The sequence below is a fragment of the Pholcus phalangioides genome, unplaced genomic scaffold (assembly GCF_987345545.1).
Source record: "Pholcus phalangioides strain wild (caught in Gottingen) unplaced genomic scaffold, Ppha-v1.0 ptg000011l_1, whole genome shotgun sequence".
In the NCBI taxonomy this organism is placed as follows: Eukaryota; Metazoa; Arthropoda; class Arachnida; order Araneae; family Pholcidae; genus Pholcus; species Pholcus phalangioides.
Window position 1 is genome coordinate 12,851,983 of NW_028301604.1, and position 23,538 is coordinate 12,875,520.

The window sequence follows — 23,538 nt, forward strand, 5'->3', positions numbered from 1 at the left end:
AATACCGCCAACTCTTTGGTTTGGGGCGTGGTATATTTCACAATAGGGTACACCACTGCCTCGGAGATATTCGCCTCCTATGGGAATGGCCATCACGTGCATCAGCGAGTCACAGCACTCCGTTAACTTATTCGAGGACCAATCAGCTCCTACTGGACCATCAGCATCGCATGCAATAAAAAGATGGTGTGCATTCCAGTTACCCTCTTGTTTGCGCTTTTATTAGAGCAAAGTTGGAATTAATACCAAAGTCAATTTCATTCGCTCCTGTTGCATTCTGTACCAACGGTAAGTTCGTATTTCACTCACAATTATCATGAATATTGAAATTAATCGAACTAAAATATCTCATTTTTAAGCAATTAGTCACTCGACACAACAAAATAATCCTCCAAGAAATAAATTTTTTATGAATGAGTGAGAAGAACTTTGAACACGCGAAGGAAATACACGTGAGACAAAAAGAGAAAAATAACTCCAATTTTATTCAGTGTGAGTATTACACACACGAAAAGTTCGTACATTTTGCAAATTACAAACACAACTTAATTATAAAGATGAATGGTGTATTTTAAAATAGAGAAGATTTAATTTGTTCTTAGTGTACAGATAGGATCTTTTAATCATATTTACCTAACAAACAGGATGAATAAAAATGAAAATAGAGCACGTATTTTTTTATATTTCTTGTCTTATGTTTTCAAAAATATTTCTGAAGTGAAAAAATGTTTTGTGAAAAATATTGTGCACATGATAATGTTCTACAGCTTCCATTATCTACATCTGTCCAAAAGGAATGTCGTCTTTGTTATCTCTGGCAAAAGGTAACCAAACTTGTGTTCATAAATTCAGGATTATAATGCGAAAAAAATGCTATATCAAGGTAAAATCAGTTTTAAATTTCAAAGTTCTATGCAGCAACCAATCTGTTCCAGAAGAATTAGTGACGGTAAGAATTTTCTCTTTATTAATATGTATTTCATTCATTAAATATTTCATCCAGCACAGTAGTATGGTTTTTTCTGTTAAAGAGGGATGTCATATCTCCCCTCGATATAGAAGTTAAAAATCTATCAATCTTCTGTGTGAAAACACGGAGCTATTGAATTTTCCGAAATCAAGTTTTTTGATAAATTTAGAAATTTCTTGTTACTGTTTTTCTTATCCATAATGTTACATCAATTAATGCACAAAAAGGAAAATTTTAACTTGAGTCCAAAAATATGGTAAGTATTTGTGTATAGCAATAATATAAGCGAATTTCGTTAAATGGTAATATAGAACATGTATGTACTTATGATTTCAAAATTTTCAAATTTTATAAATATCTCGCTCAACTTATTTCTCTAAACGTAGTTTCATAAAATTTCAAATTCATTCATTTTAAATTTCAAACATTTTCAAACATTAAACACTAGAAAATGTTTAATAAATTAATTCAATTCTTTTTTTTTCAATTCCTTACATCACAGTTGAGAAAACTGTAAAAGGTTTAAGGCACAGTGTCCACATATATAAGTTATTAACGTAGCTCAACAAGCGATTTTAAGCTATCAAAAATATTGTTTTAAATAAATTTTGATAATATCCCAGCTTTATGATGTAAAACATAAATATGAAAATATGCATATATATGGCTCAGCGATATTAAAATTCATGTTAAAGTAAATATACAAATTATAGTATTACTCTGCAAATATTTAGGGAAGAGACAATATCGGTTCTAGCGTTTACTACTTAGGCAAATGCTCGAGAACATTACGATAATTTACTTTCAATAAGTTCTTGCTTATTTGTAGGACTTTGAGCGATATCGGTTGATAATATATTCATATAAAAATATTTCGCTTACTTAGTGTTTCCCAATCTCACGAGATATGTGAGTGCAAAGTAAACATGAGTCTTACTCTGTGATAAAAATCTAAAAATTTCAAGTGCTTTTGATCCCTCTTTTGTCTATCGATTTCAGTCATTGATCAGATCTGATATTGTTACCGAGTTTATAAAATTGTATGTTTTTATATTCTCCGAATGAGGTATTTTTAGTTCCTCATCTTTTTTTTCAGATGATGAGCTCCCGATTTGGAGTCTCTTCACCACTGATAAGTCGACGTAAGGAGAACTCTGTTACTGATTCACCGACAAAGAGTTCTCCATCTAAAAGTAATGAAATTCCACGTAAAACAATGTGCGTTCAAGTTCGAAAATTCTTGGACTTCATCAGGTAAAATTTCACTTTTTTATCTTATGGCCAATGTTCTCTCTAAGGCTGGGCGCACACCGATTAGACACAACAACAAGACAAGATAGCTTTAGACAAGCTTAGACATTTTTGTTGACATTGATTTGTATGACGCAATGTTTCTGACTAACCCCGGTGTGCGTTGTGCTAAACAAATCAACGTGAACGACTAAGCTTGTCTGAAGCCGCCTTGTCTAGTCGTGTCCAACCGGTGTGCACCCAGCCTAAGCTGCGTGCTTGTATGGCAGCGCGCGACGAACCACACACAAAGTCACTGTACAGGGTGTCCACTCTTAACGTTGTCCAATGACTATTTCCTGAACTGTTGGTTTTAGACACAACTTTCAATTAGAAAAAAATGCTTCAAATGATGTCGTCCATCTTAAATGCCGTAAAAATGAAAAAAATTATTGATGAAAAAGTTACAAAATTTAAATTTTTGTACGGTTTCCCAGTCCTCCAACTACCAATTTGAAAGTTGTCCCTGTCTTTCCTGATGTTAACAGAGAAATATCCATGTTTCTAAGTGCAATATTGTCTGAGCTATTTTTTTTTAATTCAAAAATCAGAGGAAAAATGGGAAAGAACATTCATTCAAACCAAGCATAACTCCGGTCTATCGCCATGGACAATTTACTACCGATTGAGTTGTGCCAGAAGTGTGTGTGTGTATAAGTACCTAACAGTGTGAGTACGTATCGAGTGTCGTGTGTGTTTTTGAATTTTCAGTGCTGCCATCTATGAGGTCAGTGTAATGATAGAATATTTGTACCGTTTGAGGGCCTGTTGCTCTCTGTGGGGAGACTTTTCAACGGGGACGTCGGCTCACTTTTGTGCCTCGAAGTTGGGAACTACAACTAACTAACAACAGCCTAAACTAACTTCAGCCGACCACCACTATGACACCGGAAAAGAACAGCATAAACTACATGAACCAACGGACAACGACGCTCCTTTCCCTCATTTATGCTGGTCTTCCGCCTTTTTTCTCTGCTTTATGAATTCAAATATCTGCGAATTTTGCACTAAGAAACATGCGAAATATTTTTGTTGGCTTTATTTTTTACGGATTTGACAATACAATCAACACCTGTTTTTCAGAACCACTGATAATGTTATCACTTTCGCAAAGCACGGAATGGATCAATATCATAGCATGGGGGAAAAATTCGTTTTGTTATCAGGACTTTGGTTTATGTTATCAATTTGTTTTTCTTCGAAAGTTTTTTATTTTTTGCATATTTTGAAGCTAAGATTGAACCAAATTCATTTTTCTCCTATAAGTTATCGTTACAACCTGTAAGACTATGTATGAGGTCAGAACGCTATCTTGTTGACAAAAATTTCCGTAGTCTGTTCACAATGTCCTCATTGGGCCGTAATAACCGCTACGATCTATGTACGCTTTTGCAATGACTTTTCTATAGTGAAAAGATATGTAAGGTATAAAAAAAGTCCCTATCTTCATTTCTTAGTCAGTTTCTTTCAACTGACCTCAATCGCAGTTCCTCAGTCGAACTCACAAGAATTTCACAAGGCATCTATGGGAGCGTACCGTGCATCATAAAAGTATCGTAATTCGTGATACACATTAGGCAGTTCCCTTTTAATTCTTGCGCAATTTCTGTATTAAAAAAAGGATTTTAGCTTGAACAAAAAGAAATTCTGTTTTAAAACAATATGAAGACAAAAAATGGCATCAAGGAAACAGGTAGTTTCTGGATTTTATGTCAAGGTGAATTCGGAAAGAAAAGTTTATCTGGTCTCCGTTGGTACTCAAACTCAGGCCCTCTTGCATTCCGGGAAAACTTAGTGTGATGAGTGTACGAGAAAAAAGGATAAAGGGCAAGTGCTTGGGAGATGACGAATAAACAGATGCATGTATTCAGTAGCTTGTAAAGCTTTCATCGTATTGAGAGTGTAATCTTTCTCAGCCCAATACATCAAGGAAATAGATCATTTCTGGATGTTGCGCCGAGGTGAATTCGGAAAGAAAAGTCATCTGGTCTCCGCGGGGAATCGAACCCAGGTTCTCTTGTAAACCAGGCAAGCCTTATTGCACGCACTGTGACGTGAGGCACTGAAGTAGAGGCATTAGTAGCCTCCCCCTTAACTTCAGCACCCAGGCCCTCTCCAGGTCGTCTCTTGGGATGCAAGAGGTTCGAATCCCGGTGGAGACCAGATGACTTTTCTTTTCGAGTTCACCTAAGCATAAAATGCAGAAAATATTTTTTTCGTAGATATATTGGACGTCTATCTCTAAAAAAAATGGCATGATTCAATAGTATGAAACTAGTTATGGGGAAAAGAAAAACAGTTTTCCTGTGTTTTCATATACATCTCTCTCTCCTATTGGACAAAACAGGGCATATGGTAATCGAACATACTACCAGAACTATTTTCGGATTTAGTTATCAATCGGTTATTGTTATTAGAAACTCTCCGAGTCCCGATGTGATCCTATTAAGCGGCGTTTACTACATCATGAACCTCTACGAATGTCTCCGAGACGTTATATCGAAATTCTGATGTCTGTTATCCTATCTACATTAAGATATATTATGGCATCCTTCGTGAAACGTTTCAGATGTTACGACACAGAAGGCATCGGATGCCCTTATCAATTTTGATGCCGAATGAAATTTTGCATCTGCAAATTTTCAGGATAAAGAATTTGCTAATATTTTCAAATACTAGCGTTATTTCATAAGTAAAGTCTATTAAAAAAAAAAAAACGGAAAATTTGAATAAGTGACTCAAGGAAACATGCAAAGGAACTCTGTTTCTCTGAATACATAAATTCGATTTTTTTTTTTGGCGTGTGTGGGACAGTGAATAATGATCAGTGCGAAAATGAATATTTTATTCCCATCAATTGAGAAGCCCTTTCAGCAATCACAAGTTTTGCAGTTCCCGTCTAATTAAAACGTTAATTAATCTCCCGCCCTTAAAACAGAAGGGCGAAATTTAAAAAATCTAATCTGGAATGAAGATCATGCAACTGCATTTTGGGACAATGTGTTGTTTTTCTGTTGAACTTTGTGTGTGAAGCTGTAAAAACCCATGCTTGGGCGCGGTAGCCCAGGTCGATAAGATACTCGCCTAAAGCAATGGTTCTCAACCTGCGGCCATATGGCCCCCTTGCGGTCCTGGGATATTCTAGGGGGCCACGGGAGAAAATCAGAAGAAAGGTGATCCCCACGACAGGTGGTGAAAGGAGTCATAGAGAGCTGTAAAGAGAAAAAGCTTTAAAAATGAAACATGAATTACTACTTTCAGAATTCATCAGATCCGTCCATAGAACCAGGGGTATCTTAACCCTTGGGTCTATGTGGGCATGACCCGGGTCTTCATGTCTATAATGGGGGGGGGGGGAATTGCACTATATGGGATCTGGTACTATGATTTTCATACATAAGCTGTTACTTGCAGCTAACGGATAGCTAGAATAATTCTTTTATTTTCATGCCAGTGCAATTACCGAGAGAAAAATATTCAAAAATTTTTTCATCGAAATTTGAAATCGCTTCAAATTTGAAAATTTGAATAGCTTCTGTAGTGACTTGTTGCATCATACCATTTATCATCTTGTTGAGAAGCTATATTGGCCAAAATCACTCTAAATGGTATAGATTACAAGATATACGGAAGGCTGGATGTTGTGAAGATATTTATTATTTGAGATGTTAATTTTTTAAGGAAGGAAAAAACTCATCTCTGCCTCTACCGGGAGTCGAAGGAAAATCTCTATCTCCTCTGTAGCTTAGTGGTCAGAGCACTCGTCCGGCAATCGAGGGACCCGGGTTCGACTCCCGGTAGAGGCAGAGATGAGTTTTTTCCTTCCTTAAAAAAAAAAAAAAAAAAATTAACATCTCAAATAATAAATATCTTCACAACATCCAGTCTTCCGTATATCTTGTATTAACAAGTGGAGAGCGACATTCATGTCATGGTATAGATTAGTTTTTCCCAACCACAGAAATTAATTTCCATTCAATTGAAATATAATCCTAACTATATGCTACTAATATTAATAATATTCACGTGGTTCAAGTGAAAAATATGACACGCATGCTATAACTTTGTGATCCGTCCAAATGTTTCAGACATTTTAATGGTCCTTTTGATCAAAAAGGTTTATAAACTCTACTCCAGCTAATAACCTTTTGAGCGGTTTTCTCGCTCCACATTATAACTGCCACAGTGGAGATCACTAAACTCTTTTTAAGTGATACCACCTTTTTTCACGTAGAATATTTTTTCCGATTTTTTACAGCTGATAAGTGCTTCCCCACCAAGAATAATAAAAAATGCTAAGAAGAAAAATACCACACGTTTTTCTATTATTTATACTGAACACACATTCCTATATTATCCCGAAGGGAAAGAAAGAACACTGTCTCTCCCCTTGTGTTATCAAACTTTGAACAAATGCTGAATCCGCTCAATGGCAGTTGATCTGACAGGTTGGTGAGATGAACAACCTGTTATCAGAGAATAAAACTTGCAACGATATCTTCGGGCTCAAAATTGTCGAAATAAAAGTGTTTTAAGGACGCGAAATATCTGGGAATTGCCGTAATTGAAAACATCGAGTTAGGCCAGATATCTCGTCATTGCCGATGTAAAGGTTAATCAACGTAAGTAATTATAACAAGATGTAATTTACTTTGAGCTTCACGTTAATGGCGAGACGATTTAACTGATGCTTTATTCAAATCAGCCGATCGTGTTCTCCATTTGATAGTAACGTACTTTTCAGCGGCATCAGATAGAAAGAAACTTAAAGTTGGTCTTCAAAACATCAATCAGATGAACATAAATCTAATACTGTATGCTTATTTTTGAGCTTATACAATCAAACTTTTGTGATAACAGTATTCAAGAGACCACGAAATTCTGTCGCTATAACCGAGGTTAGGGTTTTTGAAATACTATGAAAAATACTTATTACCAAATTCTACCAGGAAGTGATTATTTCACCCTAACATAAATATTGCTGAAATAAACAAAGCTTGCACCACCCCGAGGCTATTGTTTTCGTTATACAGAAAAGTAGAACGCACATTCGAAATCCGAATTTATGAAGAAATCTTGTGATTGGTTTTTTCACCCTAATACTTATTCTTCGAAGGCTCTGAAGTTTCACAGTTCATTCAAATGAAAGACAAATGATTTCGTTATTTTTTTTATCATTGATCTTTTTTTGTCGCACCACTGTAATTTTATGCACACGAGGGCTAATTAGACCGGGACCTATAATTTATTGCCGATTCCGAACGGCAGGCTTATTTTTATACTCATCGAGGGGTAGGTGCGCTAACCCCTCGAGGAGGGACTCCCTGCGGCAGCAATTTTTTCTGCGGCCATGTCACCGTTTCTGTTGTACCCCTGTCTCATGAAAATTTTCTGACAAGGACGAACTCGGTATCGAACTCGCGACACCTCTAAACATCCCGTGGTACTAGGCGAGTATCTTATCGACCTGGGCTACCACACCCCAACGAAATCATGTACAAAACTATAGTTCTCTGAACTTATTTGTCTCAACGCGTGCCATTTCGGTGTTTTCTTCTCATCGAGCCCCTTTTAAGCCTTCTCACTATAACTTCTACCATCCCCCTCCCTGGTCCTTCACTGCGATCAGGGCCACAACTACAGTAGATGCTTGTCCGGCCTGAGTAAGCATGCATTACATCAAAATTCATGCTTGTAATGTTGAGGAGGTTAATGGATGAAAGCATTGGAATGAAAATGGAATGTGAAAGAATGAAACAGCCCCTCCTCTGTTCAAGGGCTCGGGGCAATAGATACGCCTGCACCCCCCCCTCTAGTTTCAGTCCTGGCTGCGATGTTGCCCATTTATGGAAACACTGCAATAAACGGGTAAAGTTAAGAATCCTAATCCTCGGAGATACTTGTAATGTGTTACGAGTAATAAAAAGAGAAAAAAAACATCAATCACAAAATCCACGGATTCCAGGAATTCTGCCAATGTTCCTATGCACTATCAAAAGAAAATTGTTACAATGATAAACAATAGTGCAATACATCCTATTTTGTTGGTAAATTTTCAATGGAAAAGACAAACAAACATTTCATCAATGCAATCATGGAATTTCTTAAAAAACACCGCAAAAGTGAAAGCGAAACTACTGAAAAATATATCGTTGTATTCGAGGTCGTCACATTTTTTGACGCCAAGATCGAAGTTCGTTAACATTATAGTAGTATAGAAATGGGCGCTCGCGTGTTCTATTTTTACCAAAAAGTGGGCGCTCTCATGATACATTTCTTTATCATCATTTTCCTTGAATATTATAACGTAAAAGCTTCATCAGTACGGCTCTTGAACATACGATTTATTTTCTCAATCTCTTTCTTGAGGTTGTGTCTAGTTTGTTTTCTATCAAGCACTGCTTTTAAAATGATGAACGTATATAGACTTAGTTTTAATGTAACATAAGAGACAATCCCATGTCTTCTTTCATTGATTTATTGTTGATTTTTTTTTAAGTTAATTATACAAGTAATGTATAAAGTGTTTTTAAAATATTAATTTTTTTATTTTAGTTCGTCTCCTTCCTCCCCATAAAACGAACATACCACTTCCATCCAAGAAACATCTGATATAATTTCTCAGAATCTTTCTTACGCATCTCAGGATACGATACTTTTTTGAGAAATAGATCTGATAGGAAAGGGGGTGGAGTGTTGATATACGTGAAATCCTGTTTGAAGGCTAGAGAGTGTAACGTGCAGAGAAGTGATATTGAAGCCATATGGGTTGAACTTGAGAACAAAAGACGTCATAAACTTATTGTTGGGGTTTGTTACAATCCACCGAATAGAGATCCAAACTAAATCGCCAAATTGCATGATGAAATTTCCTACATATGTAAGCGTAAGAGGGTTCTCATGCTAGGGGATTTCAATTGCCCAGGTATTGATTATTGATTGGGAGAACCTTTCATCTGGAAATCAGTATGAAAGAGACTTTCTTAAGTTGGTGCTCGAAATTTTTTTGTATCAGCATGTATCAGAAGCCTCTAGAGGTACTGCTATTTGGGATTTAGTTCTTACAAGTTCTGAGGATCTAGTTGAACATGTTTCAGTGGGGGAAGAGTTTTCTTCCAGTGATCATCGTATCGTCAGATTTCACTGTAACTTTTCCTCGGGTAAGGTTGATAACAAAAGACTGGTTCCTTGTTTTCGAAGAACTAACTTTGATGTTTTGAGAGGAAGGTTAGCGGAAGTTTTCAAAGACCGGTTGGAATCAGTAGGGGTGGTAAGTCAATGGGAAGAATTTAGTACAAAGCTGTCCTCTGTTTTGCACGACATCATACCCTTTGTTCGAAAAAAGCGTGTTTGTACATCGCACCCTCTATGGTTCACGGATAGCGTGCGGAACCTTTATCTTGAAAAGAAAAAGGCATTCAGAGAGTATAAAAGTGGACGAGGTGACCTATCATTGTTTACTGATAAAAGAAGACTGTTGAAGAAAGCGATAAGGGATAGTAACAAGGAAGTTGAATCTAGGTTGGCAGATAACATTGGCTCTGACCCAAAATCATTTTTTCGATACGTCAATAATGGATGTAAGGGGACACTTGGCGTCACACACTCTCGATAGGAGGCTCTAGGGTAGAGAGCAATGTAGGCATGTGTAGTGCTTTCAATGACTTTTTCGCGTCGGTTTTTAATGGAGATAATGATATTCAATATACGGGTGTTGCATGGGGTAATAAAACCCTCAACGATATTCAAGTAGAAGACGTGGAGGTCCTACATTTTCTAAGAAATGTATGTGCAAGCAAAGCACCAGGACCAGATGATATCTATCCCAGGGTCCTCAGGGAATGTGCTAATGAATTGTTGGGGCCAGTCGCACATATATACAGGAGTAGTGTTGCTGAGGGTATCGTCCCAAGAGATTGGAAACTTGCAAACGTTGTTCCGATATTTAAGAAGGGTAGTAGAGAAGCGGTGTCAAATTATCGTCCAGTGAGTTTGACGAGCTCCCTCTCGAAAATTTTGGAAATTATCATCAAAAGGCAGTTTGTGAAGTGGATAGACGAGAATAATGTATTGTCGGATAATCAGCATGGGTTCAGGAAGGGGAAGTCATGTGTAACTAACCTCCTTTGCTTCTATGATCATGTGACTAAGGCTTTGGGTAAGAGCAAAAATGTAGACGTTGTTTACCTTGATTTCCAGAAGGCATTCGATCGGGTCCAACATGGCAAACTCTTGAATCGTTTACACGAGATTGGAATTGGGGGCAACTTGCTGAATTGGATAGAATCGTGGTTAAGAGATAGGTCGCAACGGGTTATGGTGAACGGGGAATTCTCTGGTTGGACAGACGTCACAAGTGGAGTTCCTCAAGGAAGTGTCCTTGCCCCCATACTTTTTTCACTTTTTATCGATAAACTCGATCAGGGTATCGATGGGATTACTAGCAAATTCGCAGATGACGTGAAGCTAATGGGAGTAATCGGGAATGAAAGCGATAGGGAGTTGCTCCAGACCAACTTAAACAGGATTACAGCATGGGCAAATGAATGGAACATGACGCTTAGCGTTGATAAGTGCATGGTCGCTCATTTTGGTTCGAACAACCCACGGTTCTCTTACGAGTTGAATGGTGTCACTATCCCGGATGCAACTAGGGTCACCGATTTGGGAATTCTCATTGACGAGCGGCTTAGGTTTTCTGAACATTGTTCAGCGGTGGTCAAAAAATCGAATAGAATGCTTGGTCTCATTTTCAAAAATGTCTCTTCGCGTTCTCCTAAAGTCATTCTTCCGCTTTTTCGAGGCTTAGTTCTTCCTGGACTGGAGTATGCTGTAAGGTTTTGGAGACCATACCTACAGAGGGACATAGAATTGGTTGAAGGGGTGCAGAGAAGAGCTACGCGTGTCCTTGTTGGCACACAGGGCTTGAGTTATGAAGAGAGACTTCATTTTTTGAATATGTTTACATTGGATGAAAGCAGGTGTCGAGGAGATATGATCGAAGTGTTCAAAATTTTCAATGGGATGGATAGGATGGACCATGAATTAATAATACACCGCCAATCGACTGCTTTTACAAGGGGACATTAGTATCGATTCGTGAGGTACAATGCAAGGTTATGGTGTCGCAGGGAATTTTTCTCTAATAGGGTTGTTAATAAATGGAATAGCTTACCCCCGGAGGTAGTAAATTGTAACACAATTGACACGTTTAAAATGAAATACGATAAATATGTTGGGGTAAATCGAGAAGCTATCCATTCTTAGAATAAGACAGCCATAAGTATTCTTTATGGGCATTGTATAATATTTTATCATGTGTATACAGTATATAGATAATCGGAGAAAGTTTTACAATTAAAAATTTTCCAAACAAGCTTCACATGATTATAGTCATCGTCTGAAATATTTTGTTTCGTTAAAGAATTGAAAAATTTATCTTTATCTGGTAGGAATTTTTCTCCAAGTACTTTCTAATCCTTAAAATAACTATACGGGAAAACACCTTTGCATTTTAATAAATGACTGTTTTTGGATTGAAAAAAATAATTGAAAATAGGAAAATTATAAGAACGCTTCACTAAATTATCTGTTAGATTTGACAACGAACTTTGTAGAAATTTAAATGAGTCAAGGATCCAAACATCGTCTTGTTGTAAAGCCATAACTCTTTCAATATTATGGGGTATGATTTTGAATATTTTTGCGTGATGATTTTTGACAGTATTCATAATGAAATGTGAATCGTAACCCTCGAGGTTATGAATGAAAACAGGAATAAAATACTTTGTCCTAAAATTCAAGTTACATAAATTATGACTAAATCCACGAAAATTTCGGCTTTGATGGCAATGGTCAATTACTATGCGTTCATTAAGATTAAAGTCCAACCCACAAATATGACATTTTTTGATAGACTATAATCAATACTATTGGTGTTAAGAGGAGCGATTTCATGTAAATCAGAGATCAAGCTATGACCGAGTGTTGTTATAGTATTCAAGAACACGTTTACTGCGTCTTCACCGCAATAGTAAAGCGTTAATAACAACTTGCTATTTTTTACTACGACAATAGAGAAACTAACTGCATGATGGATTTCTGTTGTGGTACTGTTGGTAGTTTCAGAGTTTTCAGTCTCCACTTTTTTTGTTACTGCTTCAAAATCACTATACATAGCAACAGGATGTCTACGCATCTTTTCAACTTCTGTAAATTTAAGTTCAAAATTGTTTGGTAGACAAACTTGATAATTATCATCGTTGCACATTTTTATGTGCTTTTGTAATGTAGTTTTTCTTTTGAAACCTAGTAAGCAGGATTCACAAAAGTGATGTTTACCTTTTCTTTCATTCAGAAGCTATTTATATTTGTTATTAAGAAATAATGGTTGCAAAACAGAAATAAATTTATTTTTTTCCTATCTTTAACAAAACGTTTGCTAACATAACAAGGAACAACATGTTTACGCTCATAAGTGTAGACATTAATGCTGAAGTTGTTATGGTCTTCAAACTTCTTTATATCGTCTATTCTAACAGGATAATTCAAGTTATCACACTTAAGAATTTTTTTGAATTTAGTATAAGAATACGCTTTGTTTTTATTATTTCTAACTGGGAAAAGCCTAGCTAAAACAGTAACTAAAAAGCAATCATTATTTTTCGTCTTAATGTTAAGAACACACCTTTTTTTTTTATTTCTTTTGGTAATCTGATATTTCCACAACCGTCTGATATCGATTTGTATTTCCCTATAGTTACATCTATAAAATGTATGTTTTTTATGATCCAACCACTACCATTACGAATGAAATTTTCAATGTTATTTATAATTTTTTCAAAAGCTCTAGATACTTTCTCTTCATAGTCAGACGTAGATAAAATTTTTTCGACTTTAGAACAGGAGTAAAACTTTTTATGACAAAAACTATTATCATCATCATCATAATTATTTTCAACGAAAAGTATTTCTAAACAGATTATAAACTTCAAGAATATCATTTGATTAAATATTTTGAAAATTTCAGTTTTTAGTCTGGAATATAGTGTGTGTGGATCTTTCGCACGCATATGTTTTCTATAGATCTTCATGAATCCGTTGAAAGATGTTTTTCTTTCAACAAACATATTTTCAATATCTATAAAATTAAGAAAAATATTTACTAATACCCCTCTTACATGCGATTTTTAACATTTATAGTTTTTTTTTTCCTTTTTTTTTATAACACAAGCACGTCCTTTTAAGCTTGAGCTCGAACAATCATGAGGGTGAAATAGTGAAATATTTAACAAACATTCATGTTTTCAAAAATTTCCCGATGTGATAAAGGTAATATAATATTCAAATCACATAAGAATTTCAGTTTTGCACAAATAAACAGTTCATTAGTTTTTTTTTTCATTTTTTTATTTTGAATTTTTTTTCATTCTAAAGTATTTTTTCCCAAGGCTATTAATGATACCATATTTTTACAGCACAATGTTGAATTAATGAAAAGATTTCGTTTTTTTCACAAAAACACGATGGATTTCCGCCACCGTGGAATCCACCGATAAAAGTTTAAAGTATGCTATTTTAACCGAATTAGTTCTCAACGGGAGATCAAAGTCAGTGAATAAACGTGATACTTCATCATTTAATGATTCTAATAAATCGTCAAGAACCACGATATTATAAAAATCCTCAAACGTTTGAGGTATTCCCCGATAAAAATCTATTTTTGATTCTTCTATAAACCATGGCTGGAACATTGAATAACACCATAAGATGCTGTTAATGTCTCTCCCATAAAGATTACACTTCAATAATTTTCTGACTAAAGTCGTTTTACCACTTAATGTTGGTCCGACAACCAGTGTAGTTGATGGAAAACGAAAATTACAAACATCATTCCTCACTACTTCTTGAATGGCAAAATTTTGAGAATTCATTTCTATTCAATTACACTCCAACAAAATATGGAGCAAGCTTTCCTTGATCGTTTTTAAAGAAATTCCTAATATCAAAAACACTTTTATTGTCCTTTAAACAAACGTGAAAAAAGTAACTCCTCCCAAGATAAACCGATTTATAACAAGATGAATTACTGAGATTCGGAATTAAAGCTTCTTTATTACAATTAATGGAAAACAATATCAAGAGGGGGAAAAAAAGCAGACAAATAATGTTTATCACATAAAAATAAGTAAATCTTGAACATGGGTTTTGAAAAGAGCGCATCGTTTTAAAGAGCAACCTTGAAAGCTGCGTGACAATCGAACAATTGAGTTGTTTTTAAAAGCGGATTTTCCTATTTGTAAATGTTCAGTTAAACAATAAGTAGGTGAAGATAGGTTAAACAACAAGTATAATGAAGAAAAAAAAAAGGGACAATTTTCCTGCGGAGCAGCCAAAACAACCCACAACACTACTACTGCCAACTTCCCTTGTTCGTTTTTTTAAAAAAAAAGTGGTGACAATCATTCTGCGAATAACAATGCTTTTACGTTATAATATGCAAGGAAAATGATGATAAAGAAATGTATCACGAGAGCGCGCACTTTTTGGTAAAAATAGAACACGAGAGCGCCCATTCCTATACTACTCATTATTCTGTATGGGAATCGAGCAGGACTTATTGACGTCTTAGCAAGAGGGATCCGTGTTATTATGAACCTAGTTCCAGGATCATTTTAACCAAGTTTGACTGTAGTTATGTAATTTAATGAAGTTTTTCGTGAAGATTTTATGTACTCGTATCACAATTTAGTGTGCTACGAAATTTAATCTGTTTAACAAGTTTAGAACAGTAAGAAAATTGTAACAAATCAAAAACTAGATGACGCAGTATCTAGTTTTGATTAGAGATTTAACTTACACGCACACAAGTCTGCATATAGATAGTATCAAATTTCTAAAATGTAAATAAATATATACAGGGTGTTCCAAAGTATGAAAACAAGTGTTTTTCAAAAGTTTAGGCATAAATCGAAAAAACATGTGTCCGTGTTCCTAGATCACACACAAATATTTTAAATATTTATTAGTTCATCAGATCAGATCCAATTTATTCTTTTCCATAAAACAGGATTTTGTATACTTTTTGGACGCAAAGAACACCGTGATGTCTTTATGATAGCTTCACACATTCTCTATTGGATTGAGATCCGGGCTTAAGCAACACCACCTATAGAACAAGGTCTCCACACGAAGCTCGTGACGTCACTGAAGAGGCCCATTTTACCTATTGCCATTGAATGTAGCAGGCCGACGAATGCGATATCTTTACCTTTTTTTGCAGTATATCCAATAGCAATGGGAGAAATGGCCTCCTTCATTGATGTGTCACAAGCTTCGTGCGGAGGCCTTCTTCTATAGGTGGTGTTGGCTTAAGGCTGGCTACTGCAAACAAGGCTAGTTGAGCTATAAAAGGCACCGCTTTGTAGAAGTGGAAAGATATATTATAGCACTCTATCTAGCTGAAATACCCATTTAGCCCCCTTTAATTGTTTTTCCAAGTATGAACAGCAGATTATGCTTAGTTTACTGATAATTTTGAGACTCCTAGAAAAAACCAAAAAAAGTCTGTCCGTTTTGAGGTAAAATGCTCTATAAACCATTCCAGACTTTCGTAACCATTTGTTCCTTATAAGCGTATGAACTTACGATTTTAGTTTAATCCTTCGTTTTTAAAAGTTTATTTTTGGCAGGTCGGGCGAACCATTTTCTTCAACATTATGTGTTCGACACCACTGGTTTGATCATTTGATCATTTTTGTCTCAATACGGTCATCTTCTGCACACCAGAGCTAATTAGACCGGGACCTACAATTTATTGCCGATTCCGAACGGCAGGCTGCTTTTTATACTCATCGAAAGGTTGGTGCGCTAACCCCTCGATGGGGGAACTCCCTGCGGTAGCAATCTTTTTCTGCGGTCATGTCGACGTTTCTGTTGTACCCCTGTGTCAGGACAGTTTTCTGACAAGGACGAACCAGGTATCGGACTCGCGACACCTCTAAACTTTCTTTTGGTACCTTACGCGAGTATCTTATCGACCTGGGCTACCGCGCCCCCACCTCTGGTTTAAAGACGAATTGTTGACACATGATTTTTTGTGATCAAGGCCATTTTTTATCTGACGTAGAGACATTTTCTGACCAAATGTCATTCTTACAATCCATTTCACTGTAGTCGTAGTTGTTGTACGTGGCTTTCCACATCGGTATATGCTGAGAATCTATATTACTGGCTTAGCACAGGGCACTGGCTGAAACACTTCATTTGGGCCGTTGTAAATGAAGAATGAAATGTTGGCTTTCTCAGCATCTATGTATCATCATTTGCAAACATAATTAACGTTACCGATCGAATTTGTCATCCTAGACTGACGTTTATGTGCAATGTCCTTTAAATTTGAGTAATTCATAGACAAATGATCATATTCACCAATATTAGTTTACGCATCACCAGTAAATGTGAATTAGCTATATACAGTATTGCCAACTTGGTTATTTTCCAACTAGATCTGGTCTTTTTTTCGCCATTCAGTTAGAAAAATTCCCATCTAATTGCAAAGCCGACTAAGTTACAAAATTGAAGTATTACTCACGTAAAAATTTTCAGTTGTTTAGAATACAAAATTTTAGTTTTTTTTTTTTTTTTGTGAACTTCAAAAATTCTAGTTTAATTTTTTACTGTTGGCAACACGCGATATATGAGAGAAATTTATTAAAGTTTTACTAAACTGGTAGGCGATTATGAATAATTACAGGATTTATCGCATTTACCGTACCATGAACAAATGAGTTTAAATCGGCCACTCAAAGCGTGAGGATATTTCAATATGAATTTTTAAGTACATTATTCTCCAACATAACACTTACATACTTTGTGACTAATCCATTTTAAAACTCAAAATTGAAGGAATTTTAGTGTACCGATTTTTCATTTTCTTACTATTACTCAACAAGTGGCAATCTATTAACACAGTGGGGATGGGATGGGGGGCTAACCTTAACTAAATTTTCTCAAAATCTCTTGCCGCGCGACTTGCAATCGCTAACGATAACAAAGGGAAGGAGGGGGGGCCTCGGTGTTTCCTGCCTTGTTTTGAATGACGTCAATAGCGGCAAACTTGACCGTATATATAGGACTAGCCAGGGGATTAACTAGTCATAGAAATATGTTTTACACTCAGTTATTATATTTAGGCTTTCCTAAAATTTTTAGTAAATATCTAGGTCTTTAATTTAGCGACTTTAAATACAGTGTTTGTCGGAAGACAGCTGTCTTATTATATATTAAGTTGACTCCTTTATTTTCGCTCGGATATTTTCGTCACCTGCGTTAGCGATCTTGTGAGACATATTTCCAAGTGCCTCAAGGTCGCCGCTAAAAGTGATCAGTGTCTGTATAATTATTATTATCTGACATAAATACTAGAGTTTACGTGAATTGCGCTGATAGTTGAATTCCACGACTCTGTGAGGTTTCTTGTTTTCACCGAAAAATCATGGCTCCAAATACGTGAGTAAAACCTTTCTTTTTACATTTTTTTCTTCTTTTAAGAGATAGTAATGCCGTTTTGTGGGAAAATTATTAGGGCTAGGATTTCTATGACTTTGCATATTTTTTTTAATTATTTTGCATATTTCGCTATTATAATTTATGAAGTTATGATTTTTCATTTTTACGTGATATAGAGCATTTCTTCATGATTTTCAATCATTTTATGCCATATTTTCACATTTTTCGACTATTTGTTTTGCATATTTGAGCATTTTCAATGAAAATGACATTTTTTTTCTCTGGTTATCTCCAATTTCTTACTGAAAGGCTTATATGAGATTGAGATAAAAAAGGGATTAATCTTGCTGTTCAGGTGTTCAAAACATCAGTACATTCGTATTGGCATTACCGATTCTTCTGGAGTAGACTTGTTGCTTGCTCAAATGTTGCTTGGTGGTCTCTTAAAGTCCCCTCCAGCCATGGCCCCCACAAGGCCGGGGCTGACAGGGCCCAGGACAATTCTCATAATTTTTTTCTTTTTCACGCTATACATGAAGTATAGAAGATCCCGTGAGAAGTCTGACTGGGGGGGCCCGCGAAAGATCCCAGCCTAGGGCCCTACTCCTAGATGGGGGGGGGGCATGACTCCAGCTGTCCTTTCCTTCTTAACCTTTCAATTAGCAAGCATTGAAATATCCAGAGGAGAAAAATTTTGAGGGGGTTATATTAAGCATTATATATATCCTGAATGCTATTACACATGACAAAAAAAATGATTTTCAATATTTAAAAAAATATTGGTGGGATGTTACACTTCAAGAAACAGACTGTATTTATATGATTCATATAGATATGAATATTTATTGTTTGCCAACTTACTTTTCTATCATTGTTGAAGAATGCACAGCAATATGTCTCCTCCACACATGGCATTTCCCTCCGAAAACCGTTCTTGCTTTGGTTGTCAAGAAATTAGGAGACGTTTACTTTTGAGCCATTCTGCTGGCAAACTTCGTGAACGGCTCAAGTGAAAATTGAAGGTTTAGGAGTTGCTTAGAAGCATCAAAACAGCTGAAATGAGCTCAAAATATACAACGCCTTACTTGAAAAATAAAAGAAAACTGCTGTGGTTGAGAGCAACTCGTAGATGATAAGGCCTCAGGGCCTCACAATTTTCACATCCTTTGCTGTTTTCGGAAAGGCCATAGCCGTTTTGGGAAGGGACCTAAAGATTTATCCCTAGGTACCATCCCCCTGCCCGAGTTACCTACTGATTTTGTGGTACACATGTAGTAGTAAACTGAAGAAAAAATATCAGTGAAAGGAACAACTAATTTTTTTAAAATAGCATTAATTGCATTGATATATTTCTCATCCTCATATTATTTTGCTGAAATTAATGTTATCGGAAATATAAAAGAATAATTTGAAGTCTTTCTCTTGGTTTTATAGGGCATAAATGCATTGATATGCAAATACAACGCCACAACAGGCAAAATGCCCAACGAGGTGGCTGGGATAACAAATATGGATGTCATATATTTCAAAAATACAGCAACCCAATTAAAAACACAATCACAAAAATTATAAACAATATATACACAGAGTGGATAAATTTTAAGTATAAATTTTAAGAATTTAAATTCTGTGAATCCGGAGATACAAGGATTCAACCAAAATTTGAGATTGATAATTATAAGTTTTTAGGTCATAAAAATCCTAGTATAATTAGTGTTAATATGTAAATCGCGTTTATTTTTTAATGAACCTATCTAACACACATAGATTAGATACTTCAACTATCTAAACACACATCACTTCTATTCATAATTTGCAATGAAAGTTAATTATTTTTCGTAATTAAGAATGAAACGTAAGTAATTTATTCAAAAGCAGTAAAATAATTTATTCAAAAACATTGTTCCACACTTTCTCATAGGAATTCGTACCACATTCTATCTTAAGAATTGAGTTTCCGTTTCTCATCTTGAGATTTTACACGTTTACCCAGCTACATAATAGCATAAAAATATGAATTTTGCAGGGGTTATATATATTTTTCTGCTTTTTTGCACAATTTGAATTGAATCATGCGTATTTGAAAACATATCCAGGAAATGGGTTGAAATTCACAAACTTAATAATAGCGAGTGGATAAATTTTAAGTATAAATTTTAAGTATAAATTTTAAGGTTAAATTTTAAGAATTTTAAAATTCAGTGAATTCCGAGATACAAGGATTCAACCAAAATTTCAAAATTAATAATTTTCAAATCTTCAGTAAAATGAAACTAAATTTAGCTGTAGTTGAACACAGTAAAAAATTATCAGAGCAGTCACGTTCATAATTTACTGGGGATACAGGAAAGAAAACGAGATAGGCCTCAAAATACGAAAACGACAAAGCAAATTTATACCTAAGAAATTATAGATTTGATCATGTCAAAAGCTTACCATTTCTTCTCCGTGCATGAAGGAGTAATGAGAAAGAAAATTAAATTGTGGTGCCAATTTGTATAAGAATGTGTTTCTGGTTTTTATAATCAGTTGGAAGTTGATGAGAAATCTGATATATTAAAAACTGAATAACTCTAAAAACAAATCACCAATAATTAGAAAAGTTTCATAACTTGCATGATTCAAAATTAATTTCTGGGATAAAGTAATTTTTTCGAGCTATTTTATCGTAACGCTACGGTGACAACGGAAAACTTGAAAACATCTTTCTTTTCATTTACGGTGCTTATGAAAAGAATAGAGTTGTTTTTAATTTCAACAACTCATTCCTTTTCAATTCAATGCAAGCCGTAATTTTCATAATCATATTTTACAATAGGTTGAATCATACAATCTATCAGTTCAAAATAATAAAGTTGTCAACAGGCAGATTTATCTCGTTTAAATGAATAATTTGCATATATTCATTGTCCTGTAATTTTTTTTTTTTTTTTGTCTTTAAGCGATTTGTGATACAAAAATTATTGCGCAAGGGGTTTGTTATTTATTGCTCAACTCAACTACGAACATTTCGGAACTTAACTTTCTTTCTGGGATTTATAAATTTATTTATTTGAATTAGACATTAAATAATAAATATCAGAGAGAATAGAATGGCATTAATTGATTGACAAAATCCTTCAAAATAACCTTCGTTCTCTTTTATTGATGAAACTGTAGTTTCATGAATAAAAGAATACATTAATAATATAAGAAATAATATTAGTTTAATTGGACTTTTCAAGAAAGTTTTCTTCTAAATATATTTTATGTTTTTCCGTGATTAGAAAAGTATACAGAACGGGTAAACTCAACCATATGCTGATGTAATTTGAGGGACACAAATGTAAAATATATTTATATATTCTCATTCTAAAAACCAAACTTCAATAAATATATTAATAAAATTACTCTTGTTTAGAAACAACCACCGTTAAATAACGTGTTTTGTTTTTAATAAGGACAAAAAGCTAATTAAACGTCAATTTATTGTTTATCATATTAATCCGGTGGAACAACTTTCCATTTCGAAAACTTTATACGAATGTGCATTACCCGTTCTTTATTGCTACATTATAATAATTTCTTTTTAATATTTACCCTCTTTCATTGGGTAATTCGTAATTTCCCATTAATACTTGGTAATCGCATACAATGTATGTATTTGCTGTTTTTCTCTAATGTAGAGTATAATATTTCTTCTGGCTTGGGTTTTAATTTTTGGATTTGAATATGCCTAATTGATAAAAACTCATATATATTACCACAAAAAAGCATTATTATTTATAAATCCAAATATTAGTTTGAGTTTTAATTTTTGAATTTATAGCAGTTTTTGAATATGCCGGAGTAATATAAAAACTCATTATTATCATAAAAAATGTATTATTATTTGGAGTTCTCGGAAGCCAATCAATGTAAGTCAATTCACTGAAAATTACTTTCATATTGCAAGGGCCTCTTTATTGTTAAAACTTTCAGTTGCCAAAGCATTCAAGTCGCTATATTTATATTACAATAGCAGATAGCGCCACTCTTATATTGGCCACGGAATAAAAAGATCCTTTTTGTAATTTTTACTGTTTATTGATTTGCACCGATTGGCCTCTGAGCTCTCATTTATAAATACAAATTTTCTTTGGAATTTACAAGAATAAAATCAGTCCTCATCTTACAAAAACCTAATTATTTAGAGCTTGCTTAGTTAACATCGATGCGAATATCATTAGCATTAGTTTTGAACACTATTGACCAAATAAAGCCTAAATCATTAACTCTAATAACTATCTAATATTATTATTTGCAAGTTATAAGATTATACTGTAATCTTATGTATATATACTTCTGAACATCAGATAATTTAAGTGTTTAGAAATCACCTACTCAAACCATTTAAGAAACACCGTCTAACAAAAGTTTATTGGTTCACTAATTTAAAAAAATAAAAAACAAATTCATTACATGAAAGATGCATTTTATCATAGCACTGTGGTATTTTTTAAGTGGTGCCACACTGCTGAAGTTGGTTTTCTGTGGTTCCCAACTTCACGGTGCGAATGCAAGCCGATCTCCCCGTTAAAAAGTTTCGCCACAGAGAGCAACGGGCCTACAACATTGCAAATATTCAATCATTACACTTCATCACAATTTGAAGTGTGGATGGCAGCACTGAAATATCAGGTACAACAATAGCTACACACTCAGGCTGTTAGGTGCACTCACTTTTTTCCAGACTCTGCCACGAAAGCTGGGCTGGAAGAGATCTCGGCAACGGGATAAGTCCAGTGGCGGAGCCCCTAGCGTTCATTCAGCTGCAGAAAGTTGCCGAATATGGAATTCTTTTTCACATTCTTAAAACGATGAAAGAAATGGTGTTCGAATTAGAATTTTTTAACCTTTGGTCTGCTGGTGATAGAAGGTAAAAAAAGCAAGAAGGGACACAGGGTTGAAAAATATCACGACAAAACCAATAAAACACTCTCCCCATTACAGCTAAAAATCGCCCACATAAGAAGTGTTAATTGTGGTCGTTTGATATTATAAGAGTTGTAGAGCCCCAATTCATTACTTGCCCTGGAGCCCATGATGGCCCTGTTGATAAGACTCCCTCAAAATCCCCAGCCAACCACAGTGAAAACTACAAAGGAAGTCCCTAATAATTATACCCACTGTTTAATCGGAAAAACTGTAAATAACTAGGTTTGACACTGATTTCGTGCATTTTTCAATTTTATCCGTTAATAATCAAATTTATGTTTGAGATCACGGGCCACATTTGGCCCACGTACCTTGGGTTAAGTGTGTATAATTTCAATTTTCACTGTTTTTTGCTGGTAAGGACTAACGCCTTCCCTGTATACATCAGTCTCAATAATTCGAGGTTCCGGATAATCCGAGGTGCTCTCTACAGTTTTTTAAAATTCCTTCTGAAATTAATCTTTTCCTGTTTTTCACCAAGAACGTGCTTTATTTCATTTTGTTTTATTGTTCCAACGAATGCGAGTAACTTCAGTTTTGAGGGGTCTTGAACCCTAGGACGGGCCCTAAGCCAGACGTTCTCACATGCCCCTGTACAGTAAAATTATAGTGTAGAAAATAAGAATAGCATTCATATTGGGCTTTAGAGATGCGAGATTTTCCATCTGCCTGCCTCATAAAGAGGCCATTGGTCTTTGCAGCTCTAACCTTAATGAAAGTAAAGGTAACAATATAAAAGTAAAACAACTAAGCTGTTGAATTAACAACAAAATATGCCAGAGCAGTGCCGTCTTAACGCATGGGTGCATAAA

The 23,538-nt window shown here is 35.0% G+C and overlaps 1 protein-coding gene across 2 annotated transcripts in view; it reads left to right on the top strand.

The window, feature by feature from the left end:
* The first annotated feature begins 214 nt into the window (after positions 1 to 214).
* LOC149080077 (tyrosine decarboxylase-like) overlaps positions 215 to 23,538 on the top strand; it is a 48,274-nt gene continuing 24,950 nt past the window's right edge. The window contains exons 1-2 of one of the 2 annotated variants that reach the window (XM_089239040.1): positions 215 to 288; positions 2,067 to 2,224. In XM_089239040.1, the coding sequence (XP_089095166.1) occupies positions 2,067 to 2,224 (158 nt within the window). In that variant the 5' untranslated portion in view covers positions 215 to 288. Of the gene's footprint in view, positions 289 to 2,066; positions 2,225 to 17,621; positions 17,771 to 23,538 lie in introns of those variants that run through there. The other variant, XM_089239041.1, reaches the window with a different exon arrangement.